At 39.1% G+C, this 20,413-nt stretch overlaps 1 protein-coding gene across 4 annotated transcripts in view; it reads left to right on the top strand.

The window, feature by feature from the left end:
• Positions 1 to 17,121, top strand: part of PRICKLE1 (prickle planar cell polarity protein 1) — a 682,914-nt gene extending 665,793 nt beyond the window's left edge. For all 4 annotated transcript variants that reach the window (XM_044087454.1, XM_044087456.1, XM_044087455.1 and 1 more), the window contains 3 exons: positions 2,345 to 2,531; positions 3,803 to 4,675; positions 15,412 to 17,121. In XM_044087454.1, the coding sequence (XP_043943389.1) occupies positions 2,345 to 2,531; positions 3,803 to 4,675; positions 15,412 to 16,283 (1,932 nt within the window). In that variant the 3' untranslated portion in view covers positions 16,284 to 17,121. The remainder of the gene's footprint in view (positions 1 to 2,344; positions 2,532 to 3,802; positions 4,676 to 15,411) is intronic.
• The last annotated feature ends 3,292 nt before the right edge of the window (positions 17,122 to 20,413 follow it).

The raw sequence follows: 20,413 nt of genomic DNA, 5'->3' as shown, positions 1-20,413 counted from the left end.
TGTTGTACAGTTTGTTTATGGCAGGGGACCACCAGACTGGCTTCCTTTTTTTGGGACGATAGCATCTTGGTTCTGTTTGGGATAGCACAATCCATGCACTCATGTAAGTACTTATAAAGTGCAATTGTGTAGGATTCAGTAGTCGTAACTGTATTGTCCATCTGCATGGGTGTCTAAGTTCACCACTTCTGTCTTAAGAAGCATGAATGGCTTTGGAGAAATTTTTTACCATGGTTTCCTTAATGGGGGGTGGGGGCAGGATGTGGATATCTAGGGTAATTAGCTTCTGGTCCGATCCAGACCAATGAGGCATTGACTTCAGGTGTGGAACACCGGTCACTCATGTTGGTAATGACTAGATCTAGGATATTGCTGCTCCTGATTGTGCATAAGTAAATAAGGCTGGCAACTTTTCAGATGACCAGAATGGGATGTTACAGAGCAGACCATAGGCAGCACACCTTTTGAGATCTGGACAAAACCTAAAATAATGGGGTGGGTGGCATAGGAACAGATTTTAAACATTGGTCTTATAAGCTTAGAAAGTTGCTTCTTGGGTAGAATGACAGGATGTGTGTTGGCATGCATTTTCTGAGGGATAAGAAGTCTACCGCTCACATGTATGTCACTATTTAGCGACTTCAATCATCGGTGATTTGCCAGAAAAACACAAATTTTATGAGGAACTGACTAAAAAGATGAGGCAAAAATCTAGACACTTATAGGCAGAACCATTGCAATGAGTGGACTTTGCCTTTTTGCTAAAATAAATAAATTCCTTCTTTTGTTTCATATTAAGGTGTTTCAGATGCAAAATGTATTTAATGCAACTATTAAAATTAATCTAGAAACTAAGTATTGTAGTAGTAATCCATAAATAAAGCTAGAAACTGTTTAGTACTGAAGTAATACTCCATAAATACATCTATAACTTTGTTCTGGTTTCCCAGATCTACTGTTTGCATACTGCATAAATGAAGAAGCAAGTTAAATTAGACAAAAGGTGCTCGGTTTCCTGACCACAAAAATGGGTCTTCCTCAGGATTCTGTATTCTTGTTGGTTATTTACCTGTAATATCACTTCCCCTTCTCAGGGCTTGACCTCACACTGCATGTGTAATTACAATTCATTTTACATGGGATACTGGATCGTTTGGCTTGTTTTATACAGCCCCCAGCACTGTTTTATTACTTTTTTCTTACACTAACAGTGTATTCAGCTTACAAATTCCAGTTTTGGTCAGATGTTTACTTTGGAGCATGGATCTTCTTTTAAGAAACAACCCTATTGAGAGAAACTGTTTGCAAGAGTTACAGAAAATCTACAGGCCATGGCTGAAGCTTTATAGAAGTAGGATTCTGGACAACATGGAAAAGGTGGTTTTTACATGAAGGCATTTTAGTGTTCTGTAAAAACTGGAGAAAATGGGAAATGTTTGTAAAACAGGTCTCCATTTATTGTGATTCAAAAGCCAATGTTTCATTTGCGTCTCAATGTCAAACTTCCAAGCCCTGTAAGCAAGGAAGAAGCATTTGGGATTGTCTTAGGATCCAGATGAACAGAAATGCAAAGGAAATAGTGGTCTGTGAAATAGGGAAAGCCAGGTTGCTTTTTCTTGGAATCCTTGTAGGCAGAAATGACCAGGATTTTCAGGAACTATATAGATTCTGTATTACTGATAGGAGTATAGTAATTTGATATCAAAGTGACTATTAAAATGACCTCCATAAAATCAATATTAGGAAGGGTCAGCAATAGCATTCATTAAGTACTTTGAAGGAGTTAGCATTTTGTAAGTTAAGACTTACATGACAGCAGCATTGTATTATTCAGTCTGTGAATATGGTACAATATGCTGGTTTGAGTATGTTTGCACTGCTTGTTTTATGTTGCATTTTATTTGTTACCTTTTATAAAATTTTACAGAAATCAATTCTTGTTTTACTCTGAACCACTCTTGAAATGGGATCTGACTAGATGGACCAATAAAATAAAATTGATGAACAAGCAAAAATGATTCTTTGTTCATAATGCTGTGATGTACAAATGCTAGAACTTAACATTTATTTGTGTGTGTGACCCAAGTATTACTTGTGTGAGTATTACGTAGCATGTTTGGATAATTGTAACTGCACTCCTCTCAGATTATTTTTGTCGATGAGTGAACAGAGGAGTGCCTTGTATTGCTGTGATGTACAAATGCTAGAAATTAGTATTGCGTGTGTGTGTGTGTGTGTGTGTGTGTGTGTGTGTGTGTGTGTGTGTGTGTGTGTGTGAGACCCAAGTATTACTTGTGTATTACTTGAGCGTGTTTAGGTAATAGTAACTGTTCTTTTCTCTCAGATTATTTTTGCGGATGAGTGCACAGAGGCAGAGGGACGCCATTGGCATATGAAGCACTTTTCCTGCTTTGAATGTGAGACCATTCTTGGTGGACAGCGATACATTATGAAAGATGGTCATCCATACTGCTGTGGATGTTTCGAATCGCTCTATGCAGAGTATTGTGAGACCTGCGGGGAACATATAGGTGAGTGGATTTCTGATCAGTTATTGTACTGATTTACTTTCCAGCACTTTAACATAACCAATGTGGGGTTAGTCACATTTTGGAGGCTCTAAATTTGTGTGCAATCTGTTTCTTGTGATAACTTTTCCTTGGGTGTTTTGGATTTGTCTTCATCTGCATGGACCCTGCCAGGATTTTCTTTCATTTTAGGTAAATTAATTTCTAAGGGTAGGATTTGTGTATAGAAGGTGCAAGGAAATTTGTACCTGGTATAAACCACAGGGCACATTATAGTCACGTGATTGAGAGAACAGAGTATTTGGTGATCATAGCTTGAGGTAGACCTTGTATTATGTTTTTGAAATTTCAAGTTAACTACCACCAAACATCCTGTCCAAAGTATCAGGCACAGTCACGCTGTTGTCTTAACAGCTAACATTCAGCCCCCTGCTAGTTCTAGCCATTTTTGTAGAGGGGGAGAATCACTAGGATTGCACAAGTGTGCACAGCAGCTGTGCAGCATATCATCTTCAAGTGACCATGGCAATGTGGAAATGAGCTGCTTAAGTAACTTTACTCATGGTTCTGTAGTGGGGGTGCTGGAGAACCATAGTGATTCAGTACAGCAAAATGTTAGTGCATAGGGTTAAGGCTCTGAGCTGTTAACAAACTGCTCCCTGCAGTCAAGGGTTCAAGGTCAGTTTCCTTCCACCTCCATTTACTTACTGTGTAACTCGCTGTCACTTGCCCGAAAACGGGCACTTGTGTTAAGTGGGCTTACCATTTTAGCAAATGTTTTAAAACAAAAAAAAAAGAGAGCAATGTGATTAGCCTCCTCTATGCAGAGTAGTTGTAATGATGACCGTTTGTGTAGTGGATGCTTCTGCTGTGCTTTTAGGGATTATGCAACCTGTTGAAATATTATGTAATGTTTCTGAGCCTTAAAGTACTTTTTATTCTAAATTAAGTTACTTGTGCTACAACTTTATGCAGAAATACTCCTCTCTTTCATATCTCATTGAAGAAAAGAAAACAATAACGCCCAGAAATGGGCACATTCTGCTTTTGCTGCAATTCACATGCAGGGTTCTAGAATAAAACTGTAATGTTCTGCATGAATAACTTTTCAGCAAGAGTTTGTAGTATTCTTTGATTCCTGTGCAGTTTGGCACACTTTGATGATGGTCTTTGTGCATCATTAGTAAAAGGTAAAATCATGAAATAATGTCAGGGAACAGTGCATGTTTTCTAGAGACTGCAAATGATAAGTATAATTGTTTCCCCATTTGCAGGTGTCGATCATGCCCAGATGACATACGATGGCCAGCACTGGCATGCTACAGAGAACTGCTTTTCATGTGCTCAATGCAAGACTTCCCTGTTGGGATGCCCCTTCCTCCCAAAGCAAGGACAAATATACTGCTCAAAAATATGCAGTCTTGGGGAAGACATTCATGCTTCAGATTCTTCTGACTCCGCCTTTCAATCTGCACGATCCAGAGAATCTCGAAGAAGCGTTCGCATGGGCAAAAGCAGCAGGTCAGCAGATCAGTGCAGACAGTCACTGTTGCTATCTCCTGCTCTAAATTACAAGTTCCCTGGACTTTCTGATAGTGCCGATGGTACACTTTCTCATAAAATGGCGGACTTGAGCCTCACCAGCCAGGAAGAAGGATTTGCTAATGATGACTGCTGGAAAAGACGATCGGATCAAGAAGGCCAGGAGGACCACGAAGAATGGGCAGAGCATGACGACTACATGACCCAGCTGCTTCTCAAGTTTGGGGACCGAGGCATATTTCAGCAACAAAGCGAAGATAACAGGCAGACTGAACCCTGGGTATCTGACAATTTGGTTCTAAGTAAACCTGACTTAAAGAGTAGTAGCCCCAATCCATCTTTTGCAAGTAAGAAGTACCAGACGGATATGTACTGGACACAGTCACAGGATGGTCTGGGGGATTCTGCATATGGTAGCCATCCAGGGCCTGCTAGCAGTAGAAAGATCCAAGAACTGGAGCTGGAACGTAAAGCTTCTGGTTACACCCATGATCACCAGACACAGTGGTATGAAGGTTCAATGGAATGTTTGACGGACAATGTAAACCAGGAAGAACATACCGGTAGAGACTCCATGGATTCTTTGGCTCTCTCAAATATTACAGGTACAAGTTTCATTTAATATAGTTTTTTTTTTTTTTTTTTTTTACTCATTAACACATGGAAAAATTTCCTTCTGATTTTAGTCAGCAAACATTCCGTACTGTTTATATGAGGATGCATTTTCCATATAAAAGGATCCCAGCATCCATGGTAGGGTTATACCTCATCAGAATGAATATTTATCTTCATGGGTTCAGATTTTTTTTTACCATTCTTTGCATATGTTAGGCCAATTCTCTGGTCTTGGTACATCTTTACTGCACCAATATGCTAGTCATTATTTGTCTGCGTTTATTTTTTAGAGTTAAGTGGCTTTGTTCCATTACGTTTAAGGGGAAAAATCTCTGCTAGAGGTAGCTGCTCATATACTGAATCATGAGTGAAACAAGGGTTTTTTTTTTTCTTTTAACTAGCATCTGTGAATTTTACATATAATAGGGGCTGTGTGGTTGAGGGAGGGAAGGAATATTCTGCCCCCTTTGCAAGGTACCCATCGCTCCTTTGAATAAGAAACCCTCCCCTCTATCCTTAAACAGGTCATCCATTCTGTTATTTTTATTCTATCCATGGTCATCTCAGTCAGATAGTTTTCTCATTTCCACCATTTTTTTCTGACCACTGTTATTAATTGAAGTCATTCTTACATTATTTCTTCTCCAGTTGCAACTGAAGGAATCACATTTTGGACAGTAGCTCTCTTAATTCAAATGTCAGGTGCACCAGGCATTTCTGTGACTTCACTGAATAAAAAAACAGTTCTGTTTCAAAATGTCGATACAAGAAGGGAGTAAATCTGAAGAATACAGTCTGATTATGTAATCAGAATTTGTTCATTTTGCCTATTCTGAAATCTTAGCATATTGTATTTGTACAATAATTTATATAGTTCTCCACTGCAATGCCTTCACAGTAATGGGAGTACAGAGGTCTGGCAAGAATAGACCTCCTTAAGGACTGCACCTCTGTTGTAGTATTGTTATTATTCACCGTTTCAGGGTGCTTCCTACGAGCTTCATCCCAATGAGACAAGGCTTACAGGTCTGTAGCTATCTTTTTTTTTCTATGATCAGTCCCTCATGAAGCTGCAGTAAATTGTTCATCTCATTCAAACATTTTCCATGCTTTCCTATCTTTCTGTCTCGGTTAATTTGATTTAATAGGCAATTGATGAGGTATGGTAAATAACATTGCTTATTTTCATTATACTGTGAAAGTTTACTGTGCTATTTATTCTTTTTTTGCACTTTTTCAAAAGTTGCATTTTCAAACTGCTGTATGGGCTGCTGTTCTGCACTGAAATACTTTGTATCTAGTGTTTCTTAGTTCGTATTAGGAATCTGTTTGAAGTTCCTTAACACTTGGGCTCCAAACCAGTCATTTTACATTAAAAAGGTTAAAGTCTGCACTATTGTGCCAGGAGAGTATTAATTTCACCTATATGAGCTACGAATTGCTGCTGGAAAGCTCATTGTGTGCTTACCAGATTGGCCTTCGAGCATAATCGGTGTAAAACTTGCTTTTTTTCTGATCGTATACAAGTCTCATGTTTGGGGGGCCACGGTGGTGCAGCGGTTAGCGTTGCCACCTCACAGCAAGAGGTTCTTGGGTTTGATGCTTGACTGGGGTGCCTTCTGTGCAGAGTCTGCATGTCCTCCCTGTGGTTGCGTGGGTTTCCTCCGGTTTCCTCCCACATTCCAAAGACATATGTTGTAGGTGGCTTGGATACTCTTAAATTGGATCTAGACATGAGTATGTGCATGTGTGTGCCTTCCTTCGAAGGTTGGGCGCCGGGCTGGCAACTCGACACTGTAAAATCGTGAGCAGACATGTGATCCGCTGTGGTGACCGCTAACCGGGAAAAAGCCGAAAGAAGAAGGTTGTGTAATGACTAGGGTATCACCTTTCCATCATTTTACAAGACATTCCCGATTCCTGCAGTTGTCAAGAGAAAAAAGACAAATTCTTACATTTTTGAAGAAAACACGTTTTTAATATTCCTCTACATCTAAGTGTAACACTTTCAATGTCAAGTATTCCTAAAACAGGAACAATCAAAATTCCATAGCTTCATAGGTTAGTACTAGGCTAACTGCCCTTGTGGACCATTTTAAGCCCAGATAATTATCCCATGTGAGAATCAAACCCTGCACCTTGTGTTGGTTAAGGTGCTGCTTTACAAAAACATTAGGCCAACCTCCCACAGCAGACTCTTACATTTTAGAAATAAATTACATGCTTGACCACTATGTAACTCTAGGCATCTGAAAAGATGGCAGTCTTGGCATTAGCCTGACTAGACAGAATCCATTTTCAGAAGGCACCCAAATAAATAAATAACATCTTGAAATGGATAGTAATGTGCGTAATACAGAGATGCACCTACATATACATTAATGCAACAGGAATGTAAAAATTTGTACATAGCTCATGACAGTAATACAAATATTACAGTACACAAGTAAACACACAAATAGAATATGGATATAGCATATGATTTAGTCAACAAAAAGAAAAAAAAACAATTTATTTATTTTTATTTTATTTTACATTTGTTGACCGGGCTAGTCTAGCTGGATATATGTCCATTTTCAGTAGAGGCCCGGGGAGAAAAGCTCCAAACACGAATAATGACAAAGTTAACAATACATAGACTAGAAAGAACGCGATGATGCATGGCACAGATGAAAGACAATACAGTACACTTTTCTGACCAGTCCCTTTACACAGCTGTGTAATGATTCTATTTATCTAGGAGATTTGCTACAGATGCAGTATCTTACATTTTTGCAGTCCTACAGCATGATTTTGTAACACATTTTAACAAATTACCAGTCTCTTCTGCCTAGTACTAAACCCGATCTGTTTTCATTTTGTTTTGCAGTATATGCAACCTTTTCCACAAAGCAGTTTCTTATTGGCTTAAACTCTCTGGAAACTTCATTGGAGTTGCCCTGATTTGTACTGTGAGCTGATAGAAAGCATTTTGTGACAGTTAATATGAAAGCAATTTTATATTTAGATGTTATATTTATGAATATTCAAAGCTATCATTCCCAAGTTATTTCTGGAAACTCCATGGAAGTTTAACAGCTCTGTTTAGTCATCTGTGACTGACAGATGTTACATCAAAGAGTTGGAAAAGCAGATTAAAAGCTACATACCATGTTATACCAATCTTACTTTTATCCATTAACTACAGAAAATTAATACTTTGCTCAAAAAATTAGATTATGTGCCATGTTTTATGCAGTGTTAGAGTAACTCATCCTTATTCATTCTTTCATATTTTACCAACAAACTAACTTTCTGGAAATAATTTTACTATGTGCTTCATAGCACCATCTCTTGAAATAAGTGATGATGTACACTATCTGGCCTGATATAATGTTTGACAAAAATGATGGGGAATTCATAATCTGTGACAGGGAAAACCGAAGTGAAGAAATTCCTAGGCACCTAAATAACATTTAGGTGGAGATGCATGGATAAAGGGAATTCATCTAGGATAAGACAACTACATTGGACAGAGTTTTTCATTGAAGTGGCTGTCCATTTGTTTTTGTTTTTTTTTACGTGTCCTAATCATATTAGGACTTCCTTTTAATCCCTTTGTATCAAGTAACCTTAACATAGTTAATTGTTGAATTACAGTAGTGATACAATATGCATGTGTGATTGTGTTGTATATTAAAAACACCAATTATATATTTGTATTTTTTTATCCTGTTCTTGACGTAACAGTTCTAACCCAGTCTGTGTGCACCATAATGTTCTTAATATTGTGAACTTTGTCTGTACTTAATCTACAGCTTTTAGGAAATGCCCACCAAGGATGAATTGCCATTTGGCAGTAGACGTTTACTGGGCAAACCCATATGATTTTAGTACACAGCTGTGTAAAGGGACAGGTCAGAAAAGTGTACTGTATTGTCTTTCATCTGTGCCATGCATCATTGCATTCTTTCTAGTCTGTATCATTACTAAGTTTGAGTGCAAATATGACCTGCTTTGAGTAACTTTGAAACATCAGGTTTGTACCATTGTTGCATATAAAAATGAGGCAGAAGGAAGAGGTAACATTATCAAGTAGATGAGATGGGAAATGGGAGCATAAGCTGTGTAGGGAAGATCTGCAGAAGAATATGGAAGCTATAGAGGGCAGTAGGTTGGCTGGCTACTTAGAGAAGAGGCAAAGGGACTAAAGATGCATATGAAAAGGTAGGCAGGGGAGCAGGTAGAGGATTTACAGGCAAGACAGACAGGAGGACACTAGAAGGAAGAAGGGGAAGTAGGGGGATGGAGGCCAGGGAAGAAGCAAAGAATGTGGAAGTAGTAAAAGTGGAAGCATAATAAAGACTTGAGGGAGCCATGTAGAAGGATAGGGACAGATAGTGGGGATCAGCTAAAGACAGATGGGACTTGCAGGAGGCAATCAAAAGGAAGAGCAGAAGGGAAGGTGGTCAGCAGGTACACTCTCTCAGAAGGGAGGTAGGAGGGAGGTAACAGAACAGACGGTTAGAAGGGAGGAACTAGGGAGGAAACAAAATGGGTGGTTGGGAAGAGAAGTACTATCATTCCTCCAGTGACACACAGCACTGAAATATGAAGACATGGTTTAGGATAAGCCGGGGTGGGGATTTTGTGAGATGGTGCCTAATGGAAGGGGTCAGCTAGAGGAGTGGGAAGAAAAGGCTCAAGAGTGCTTCCTATGTAGAAAGGGCAAGCACAATAACAGGCTGTAAGGAGGAACGAAGCATGCATGCACTGTGGTCAAAAGGGCTAGCAGGAGAAACATGAAAGATGTGTCCGCAACATAGAGTGGGAAGTGTTAAGATTCCAAATAACTTTCCCACAATGCACTTCAGCAGAGAATAATGTCCTTTTATTGGAAAGAAAGGCACATACATGGAAGACTACAAAATCAAGGTCCTGCCTCCTCTTAAGATGTAAATCATACAAGCAATGTTATTGTAACAATCGTAGAACAACCACTGACCAATTAAAAATCAACACTAGAGCATTAGTTCTGCTAACTAAGGTTTCCTGACTGTTTATGTCTTTCTGTATTAGGCATGGGTTCTGAATACCATAAAAGATCTTTACAGAAAGAACAGAACCTTCTACACTTATTTCTTATTTGGCAGAAAATAAATCATTGGAAACATGCTGAAAAAAAATCCTCCTTAATATGAAAGCACATTTAAAATGAAACACATATGCCTCACGCTTCACAGAGACAACAAGGAGAGACAGGTTGGTGGAGGTGATGCTACCAGAGTAAGAAAGGCAAATGTGAATCTGATGTGGGATAGGAGGTGAAGCATGAAATTACTGCCAGTGTGGGAATAAAAATGAGAGGTTTGGTGACTGGAGTCTCTGTAGCCAAGCAGACTGAGAATCCTTGGCAAAGACCAGAGTCTAGTGTCTCATGATTTAGACTTATAAGTCATAAGAGGAAGTGACCGATACGGTCACCAAGAAAAATTGGTGAATGCGTTCTTTGGTGCCAAGAGGACCTGTCACATGTGACCGTTAACGTGAATGAAGTTAGGGACATGCAAATGAAAGAAAGCCGTCCGGGTTGTAGGCAGCATTAGAAGTGTTGCTTGTCCCAGCAACAGAGACGCACTGAGGAAGAGGAAGATTAGAAAGTGCAATGATGGGCTGGGGGAGACATGCTTGCAACTTTTAGAAAAATAAGTGAAAAGACATGGCAGAAAGGGCACGTATAACGGTCCATCTCTTCCCAGAAAGGCCAGTAGTTCTAGCGATAAGTTACAGTCTCACTCCACAATCATACCCTTACAATTGAAAGAGGCTGCACAGAGACTGAAAGGGTATTTACTGGAGCACTTGGTAGGGGTGATGTTATATAACATAACAGATGACAACAAAATAAGAGTAATATCAAATGTTGAGGATAATTTTATTTTGCATTGCAAGGAGTTGCATTGCAAGGAGTCTGGGAAGAAGTTAAGGAAAGCCTGAAGGCTATAATGTAGAAGGGTAGAGTGAACATTCCTAGACTCTCAAAAACATGGAGCAGTGATGAGGCGGAACAGGTGCAAGACTGAGAAAAATATTGGATATGGCCCTAACTATGGGAGGGATTATGGGTGTCCAGGTGAAAATGCCATTGGGAAATGGTGATTGTGTTACTTTGTAACTTATGAGTATGGAGTTAGGGTTAGAAACAAAGTTGGTGTGTTTTTAGGGTGTGGATTTTACTGGGCTAGAAAAGAAAGCCAGGTGAATTGGGAAGCTGGAGGAAAACTTGAGTAAGGAAACTGGGTAAACAAGCAATAGCAGAGGGTCAGGGTGGTGAACAAGGTTAAGGTAGGAGACAAAAAATTGACAGAGAACTTGGCCTTCTCTTTTTCTATGTGAGGCTAGCAATCTTAGGTAAGAGGCATAGCTGAAGGCAAGTAATGGAATATGTGGGCAGCAAATGCATATGTTAGGCTAACAATTGTTTTTTTGGAATATTGCAAAAAGGAGTGTGAGATTTCTGACTAGGCCAAAAAAGCTAAGGAGTAAGCTGCAGTATTCGCTTGAGGTCATGGTAGCTCAAATGTCTATTAAATGAATTTAGTGAACTTGATCAAAAAGAGTATAGAATTTCCCAAGTGACCTGGCCAAGTTTCCTCCACATGTGTACGTATCTCCTCAGATTTTCCCTGAAAATAAGCCGTGTACCTAGTAAAACTGACTAATTCAACAAAAGGCAGTTAAATTCTTGTCTTCACAAAGGAAAGTGGGTTGCCATGCTGGGAGGGAGCAACAGTGAAGTATAACCTCCAAGATGAAGATGGAGGTGGTGGAAAGGGGACTGGCTGACTTGAGAGGGTAAGGCACATGGACCAGAGTATACGATGGAGGATCACTTGATTTTCAACTAGCCATTGTTTAGTGCAGAAATGTCCAAGGAATGGAAGTTGGCAAGAGTGGCACATTTGTCCAAGGAGGAAAACAAGGTCACTAAAGAAGTAGGGAAAGTCATGTATAGACTATGAAGGGGAAACCCTGGTTGTTAAGCAGTGAATGGCTGTCGGCATGTTTCAAAGGTCAGAAGCAGTTATTCAGGCCTAGTCAAGTCTGTGACTGCACTATAGAAGAACTCATCAGAGACTTGTTAAACTGGGTCTACACCAAGGCCTTTGAGTTGATAGGTTGACAGGCTACTCCTCTGAAAAGGAATGATAGTTGGAATAAGAAAAGTGACCATGTGGGGTACAAGTGACCATGTGGGGTAACATAGGGGTCCATGCTTTTTGTAGTGTGCATCCAGGGTGTTTTTATTTCAGACATGTCTGAGGGAATAGTATTGATGTAATTACCTATAACACTTTAATAGGTTCAGCACATGAATTAACATATTACTTTCATTTATCTGGGCATTTGGCTTGATCCTCAATTTGTCAACACTAGCTAAACATAACTAAAGACAAAATGACAAATATTTCTTTGGGCAGAAAGAATTCTTGACTTACCAGAAATGTGGAATGAATATGCAATCAACTGCCCCAACATAAATATTCTGTGGCCATACTGTTCTCCTGAGGAGGTACTTGAGCAGAAGCACAGATTTGTCCAGAGCACTGGGGAAATACTGGGGGAATACAGTTGGGACAGTTGGCTTGCTTGGTCAACAAATAGGTAAAAATAAAATATGACCTACAAATAATTTCTGCCAAATCCATCAGGCCTACAAATTATCTCCATCCAGATCTTGCAGTTTCCTAACCTCCTCTCTAAAAGATACCTTCTCAAAACCTAAATGGTTATCTATAGGACATAGAACAACATCCATCATTTGGATTGCTACAGTTCAGATTTTGTAACTTAAATTCCTCCCCATCTCTGACAAGTTGGTTTACAATTAGATGTTCTGTCTCCTACCTTAGATCTTTTCTTTCCTCAGGTTGAGCTCTTTCCCTTGTAGTAAACTGCAGTGCTGCTCAGCATTCCTTTTCTGTCATCAAGCCAAAGCTTTGGGAATAGGTACTCTCCAATTAAAAAAGAACTTCTGAAACTTGTAGCTTACTGGCTTTGCTCGCTTACCTAAAAAAATCTTTCTCCTTTCCCCTTTTATTTTACTCCCCTTCGTATTTCCTTAGCTTTTTTCCCTCTATGTAAATATTGTACATATTGGTTTCTGCTTTTATTTTATAGTTTTTTTTTGTGTGATAAACTAACAAAATTGTAATTAAACCACCTATTGTTTCACTTAGTACTATATCTCATGCTGATTTTTATAGATTTCTCCATGAAATATACTGGTATATTTGTATCCTTCACGTTGCCCTGAAAATGGCCCATAATTGTATTGTGTGACTTATCTATTTATATGGCTTTAACTGTTTTAAATGTTTATATGCCTGAGGAAGCTTTTTAAGTAAAACTACAAAGTTGCAAATTAAAAGTATTCGACTTCAATTTGGTGCTACATGGTTTACAGTGGATTTTTCTCTTATTTTTAATTAAGAATATAACATTCCTACTGATTGCAATTTTATGTGAACAAACCAAGTTGTTATTGACCTTTGTGCTTCGTTGTGATATCTTGTGAACATTACAATAAGAAATGTGGTATCTGTTTAACATTTTAACATTCATTAGCCAACACAAGTGGGCTTGTCCACAGATCCTTTTCAGCTATGACTCAAGGCACCTTTTTATTTGGGTAGGAAATGATCTATACATTAATATTTTTTTTTTTTTTATTATTAAATAAGTGGACTGGTCCATCCATGGATTGTTTATGTATGTATTCACAAATGTGCACACGTGTATACGTGTGTGTAGGACACACACACACACACACACACACACACACACACACACACACACACACACACACACACACTTAGTGTTGTCATGTGGGAAAAAGTATCTAGAAAGACCCCAAACAACCCTGAGAACGTGTAAACTTCTCACAAAGACTGGTTATTAGGATTGAACCTGGGACTCTGAAACTGAACTCTAACCATTGAAACGCCCTTCTTCAGTTCCTTTGTTTACCTCTGTGGTGTATCTTATGAAGGTAAGACCACACATTCATGAAAAAAACTGGTACAAACCAAAATACAGTAATTTCAGACATAAAAGATTAGACATTCGAGAGTCTTTGACCCAGACATTTCTTTCTAGAACTTTTGGATTACCATCTCTCATCCGAATACAGAGAACCTACGGTAACAAAATATTCATGGAACTTGTCTACTACTCAATATATTTGCTTAGTTTCATTTATATTTTTCTCTGGGTGATAAAACCTACATTCTTTTGAGATATTTAGTTGTTTTTCTTTAGCCAATGTTTTCATTTGTTTTCCTTCCCTGTGCCTGCTATCAAGCTTACATCTCCCTTTTCATTACCGCATGTGTTTGCGACCCAAATGCCAGCCAGGCAGCCATCAGGAATTTTCTCCTTTATGACTTTAGCCTTTCCTCCTGTTGGCTGATATGCACTTGCAGGTGTCAGGGTCTCACTATCGCTCCTATAAATGGGAGATTTGGTGGAGATGCTCCTACGTCTGGACCAGTAGATGCCAGCATTGTGGTGAACTGGAATATGTCCCTATTCCAGGGTCGCCTAGCCTGCTTCAGCAATTTGGTCTCATCTTCTCTTGCCCAGCCCTCTATCTATCACCAGGTTCAGTAGTCTTAGCCATTGTTTCAGACTTATTTTATTACTTGCTGTTCGTAGTGTGTAGTTATATCCAATCAGGGCAAATGAAAATTGGTTGAACAGTCATGTTCTTTGTCCTGACTTTTTCTACAAATGTTTAATATTTTAAAATCCATTACTGGTTAACTGTTTTCATGAATGCTATTCCTAGTATATTTTTTTTCATTTAACTATTTCTGCATAATTTAATTCATCTGAAATTCTTTTTGTGGCAGTGGAATTATTAAGCTATTTTGTACCTCTGAATTTTCTGCTACAGCGTATTTGAGCAACTTGTGAAATAACTACTGTTTTGTTTTAAATACTCTTCTGATTTTTGTTTCATGCAAGCATTTTTACCTTTGCGAAGGAGAAATCTGAAATAACTGATAGTTAGTTTGGAGGGGTTAGGCAGGCTTCTTCTCCCTGTGGTCGCGTGGGTTTCCTCCGGGTGCTCTGGTTTCCTCCCACATCCCAAAGACATGCTGCAGGTGGATTGGACACTCTAAATTGGCCCTAGGTGTGAGTGTGTGCATATGTGTGCCTTCTGTAGAAGGTTGGGCGCCGGGCTGGCAACTCGACACTGTAAAACTCCACTGCCAATCATGAGCGGACAAGGTGATCCGCTGTGGCGACCCCTAACCGGGAAAAAGCCGAAAGAAGAAGTGTCTCACAGAAAAGTACAATTAATTTTGAGGTTAGCTTGACAATTCCTAAATAAAAGAAGGATACAGAAAAGTACTGGGAGTACCTGAAAACATGATCTTTGTCCCAGAATGTGTCAAGCCTATGTTTTCCTTATTGCAATGTCAGTTAAAACAGTGAGTAGATTAAAGGAAGCTGGCCAAAGGCTCCATGTGTGAAGTTATTCCATTCCTCCCTAGAAAGTTTCACTTGAGCAAAAGGACTAATATTATATCACTAATATATATATATTCATCCACATTCCACAACATACTTGGAATGCAAAGTAACAGCTGTGAAGTCATTAATAACAACAAAAAATTATATATATATATATATAAAATGCCTGTTGTGTTCCTGAACACTTTTTTTTTTCTCCTCCTAGGTGCTTCAGCAGATGGTGAAGGTAAACAGAGGCCTTCCTTGTATTCTCTCCAAAATTTCCAAGATCTGGAAACTGAAGACTGTGAAAAGATGAGCAATATGGGAACTCTGAATTCTTCAATGCTTCATAGAAGTACAGAATCCTTAAAGAGTTTAAACTCAGAGTTGTGCCAAGCTGTAGTAATCCCAGAAGACAAATCTAAACCTGTATATATGCCAGTGTTAAGAAGATCAAAATCTCAGACAAGACCACAAGTCAAATTTTCAGATGAAGTAATTGATAATGGACATTATGATGAGATGGAAGTTCGACACCCTCCTATGAGTGAAAGGACTCGCAGGCGTGTTTATAAGTTTGAGGAACAAGAAGAACAGCAGCACCACCACCACCGTCATCGTCGCAGGAGGAGTAGAAAGTCGCGTTCTGATAATGCACTTCATCTAGTCACAGAAAGAAAGAGTCATCCCAAAGAAAGGTCCCGTTACTGCCATCCGCCTAATTATGACTTCATGCGAACAAGATCACCACAAGAAGTTCAAGCCTATATTCAAGGCCAGGAATTCTATAGACAGTATCCTCACGTTTTTTCAAACTATGCACTGCAAAACCAGGCAATAGGCAACTTTTTTGGCCCACACGGTGGTTATGACGATGACTCCTGGTGCTCGACGTGCTCTTCCTCGTCCTCTGATTCAGAGGAGGAAGGATATTTCCTTGGTCAACCAATTCCACAGCCAAGGTCTCCAAGATACCAGTATTATACAGATGACCTTTCCAGTCCTACAGCAGTACTAGCTGGGCCACATTTTGGAAAGAGGACAAACAAATCAAAAAAGAAGGGCCATAAAGGAAAAAACTGTATTATTTCTTAGTTTAGTTCTATTTTTAGTGACCCTGTCAAAACTGTTTTTATGCAGCTGCACAAACACAAACCTACAAATTACTTATCCAAGATTCCAATACAGACTGCCATCAAAGTAGTTTTTTTTGCTTTGTAGTATTTTATCTAAGTCTAGTGTTTTATGGTTTGCCTACATGTAACTCCACGTTTGCATTTTGCTTATTGTCTTTTAAGTTGCATAACTACTCCTCCATATATAATATGCCTAGTATGCTAAACTAATAGTCTTCATCTTGGAAAAAAAGTTTTTACAGTGTATTTTGAAAAAGTCAGCAGTTCAGTGACCAGAAGCTGTTAATATTGCCAGCTAAAGTAACCAGTGTTAACAGAACCTTATTTGCATATACAACCAAGCAGCTGCAAATAGAATTAAAAGATGATATTTATAATGTAGCATTTAGCAACTAATTGTAATCATAACTTAAACATGCAAATATTAATGTATATATTGTAAAGTTCAGATAAAAAAAATGATATTTTTATATCCTTAAATCACTTGCTATTTTATGGTGTAAGAAGTTGATGTGTTAGATGATATACTTGTTTTACAGCTGAAATTACCCTTTCATAGCTTGTTACTGCCAGCAAGGGTTTTTGTATTATCAAATGACATTCAGCAGCTTTATTTTTTGCTCCTTTTTTTGGAAAAAAAACATGTACACATGGCAGGGCTGTGTAAATACCTCTTTTTTAAAAGTCTAGCCTCTGTAAGGTTACATGAGTTATTTATGAGTTAGTAAATGTAAAATGTATATATGTAAAAACTGGAACATATTGGCAAAATTAAATAAAATTTTACATTAACATGCTTACAATTGTCAAGTAAAATGATATTTTAAGGTAACAAAAAGCATATCAAGCATTCATAATATAAAAAAGTAGAGAACTTCTGAATGCACAAAGCCAGATGATTTGACATACAACTGTGCCCTTTTGAAGGGATCACTGCACATCTGAGGCAGCATACATTTAAAATCTGTTTTAGATGGCTTCAACACTTTGATATGCAGTCCTTTGGTATGTCTGCTGTATTTACTTTTCTTAGCATAGGCAGAACACTGACAAAGAGTGACGGCTGTAGTCTCACCCCCTACAAAGTGACCTCTTTTCAAACACCTGCTTGAAGGCTGTGTTAACTTAGGTGGCAACCAGAAAGGCTAGCAAACACGGCAAGAACTACAAAAGCTATCTTGTATACTAAATGTGTTAATGTTCTGATAATATACAGGCTTACAGATGTTCAACTGCCATTTACAGAAAGCAAAACATTTTGTTTTAATCTGTAATAATGGTTACAGTATACAGTAGAGTTGATTATGTGAACGTCTTATCAGAACCAGCCTTCCAAAGATTTTGGGTAGGAAAAATCATAACGTCTGAATATCTAAACACTACTTGCTTGTGCATGTTTTTTGAGCTTGTAGCCAGCTAGTGTGTGAAAAATATTCTTTATTGTCCATCGGAATTGCTGAATGGTTGAAAAGCGTATTCCTGCATGCAGAAAAAAAACACGATTTTAGACATTTTTTATTTGGTTCAATTATATGTTTGATTATCCAAACAATTTGTTTATCTGAACAACCCTAGATCCCAATTAGTTCAGATAAGAGTCTTTACTGTATTTGCAGCAGTTACCTAAACTGAAATGAGTACAAATCTATGTTAAACATCTGCTGGAAAGGCACTGGCCTGCTAGACTGTACGTAACATCACAAATTTTTTTGTGGCTATGTGTTTACATTGTGGCAGTTGCTGTCATATGTACAATAGAAACCTACTGCAACACTTTTTTTACAAACACATTGTAACCACTTAAACACAACAAATCTCTGAGTAAATGTAGTATACTTCAGAAATGTATCTGCCCCATTTAGTACATTTGACTTCAAAATAATTATGTGGAAATTAAGTTGTAAATGGTGACAATTGCTTGAAGCTCACTGTAAGGATCGCTGCAGTGAAATAGTTCCTTATTTGTCTGAATTCGATGCAGGCAGACGTCAGTCCCTCTGGCCTGACTTCTAGAACAGATGGACATGTGCTGTAATGATATAATTCCTTATTCATGTGAAGATGCAGGCGTATGTCAGCCCCTCTGCCCTGCGTTCTACAGCAGATGGACATTTGCGGAGTGGAAATGGTCTCCTCTGTATGATAAGGAAAGTGGAGAATATTTGTGTTGGCCATAAGTCTACATAATTTGGCCACAAGAATGAGTCTGTCCCATCTTACTTCAAAGAGTAAAATGTATCCTGATTTTTTTCTGTTTCTATTTATTTTTTTTATTTTATTTTTATTTGTACAGTTTAGTTATTTTTTCTGTGCTTGACTGTTCAGTTTTGTAAGAGGGGGTTAAAAATGACCCAAGTGTGCTTGCAGGAGACAAATTTTCTTCAGGACTGCCATTTATGTCTCCTCTTTTTACTTGGGGAAAATCACAAAAGTGGCCACTTATCAACACTGCTGTAGTGGCAACAAGCATGCTGTGCTCTGGGACATGATGGAATGCATGTCCCTTCATAGACCATGGAGCCTTTCAAGAGTAAGGGAAGGGAAAAATAAGTCCCTTATGAAGAAGTGCACACATCAGAAGATGGACAAGTTGAAAAAGTGATTAAAGTATTTGTGGGAAAGAAGTTTGTGGCCTTAGGGTCCATCATTAATCCCACCCAGACCTAAGGGTTTGGCCCCAGAGAGGCATAACCTACTCCATCCCATGGCATGAGCACCTGTGTTGGCATTGTCTGTGGACTTGGCATCTGAAGCCAGCCAGGCTGTGGCTTGAATAACTGCACTACTGCCATATGTTGGTTGCCAAATCTCTCTAAACCTGCTTAACCCCTTCTCGTTCAAGCATTCCAGCAGTCTTACCAGGATGACTTCTAATAGTGGGATTGTCACCTACTGCTAGGCCTCTTCTCATGCCTACAGGATCATACACCCTCCAAACATCTTCGCCCCGCTGATACCTGTCTTGGCCCTAGGCTTATTTGATTATGAAAATTCATGGAAGAATTAATCTGTGGTCCCTAACTTTCATCCCTCTCCAAGCCTACTTTCCACTGTATGTCTGCAGTGGCCCCTCAAGTTAAAAGACAAAGAGAAACGTCCCTAGAAGGATGAGGATTTCTTCTTTGGGAAGCTCACCATCTCTGAGGGGACATTTTCATTGGAGGGTCAAGGAATTGTCTGCTGACCCAAAAAGCTGCTTGGAAATTCTGGGAATAGAAGACACAAGGCCTTACAGCTGTTCTGACAGTTATCCAGGCCTTCTGACATGCTCGAGAGTTCCTTGTTGGATCATGACGGATACTTTTTACATAAAGCTTTCTGAGATTATGGAACAAGTTTTCCCCTTACCTTGCCTGTGTGCTATGAGGCTGCCTGGTTGTATCTGTCTTTGCTGCTAGTGTCCTCATTTGAGGAATAGACTTAGGCTTTGGGTGGGGATGGCTAGGATGGGCCATTTGCCAGCTTTTCTATCCTAGGAGGAGGTTTTGTGAAGAATCACTGCCTTTGTAAGCTCTGATGGGGACCAAGCTCCTAAGGGCCAGTGACAAAGATGTTGACATCATTGCATGCGTCTTCTAGTGAGAATCCTGTCCAGCTGTGCCACAGTAGTGATGCCATGTGATTTATAGAACTCTTTACAGTCCTTGCTTCCTATCTATGGGATTTCTGTCATAAGGCCACTTTCCAAGGAGGTGTATGTGGGTATGTGTGGGAAGGGGTGCCGAGTGAAGTGGTGTGTTCAGGACTGTTCAGTGGGGCTGTGAAGGTATCCTGGGATAGTAGATTGGGTGTATATAATGGACAAGTCAGATGTAGATCAGGATACATAGAAGCCAGAGGTGTTGGGTAAGTTACCATTATAATCTGAACAAGTCAGTCATTTTGAGAAGTAGAAAATATGAACATAGGTTACAGCAAACAAACTACTTGGAGGTCAATAGGTCAAACATGACAATCTCTCCTAGCAGCTCATCTTTTCAAGATGCTATAGTCCACTGCTGAAGTAGTGATACCTAGGACTTCTGCAGAAGGTCTGATATCTGTCCCATGTTCTAGAGCTTTTCACCCTTCTGCTCCAGGTGGAGGAGA

The sequence above is a fragment of the Protopterus annectens genome, chromosome 11.part0 (assembly GCF_019279795.1).
Source record: "Protopterus annectens isolate FY-2018-M chromosome 11.part0, PAN1.0, whole genome shotgun sequence".
Taxonomy (NCBI): domain Eukaryota; kingdom Metazoa; phylum Chordata; order Ceratodontiformes; family Protopteridae; genus Protopterus; species Protopterus annectens.
Note: the sequence above shows the minus strand (reverse complement) of the source record. Positions and strands in the feature narration are given on the sequence as shown.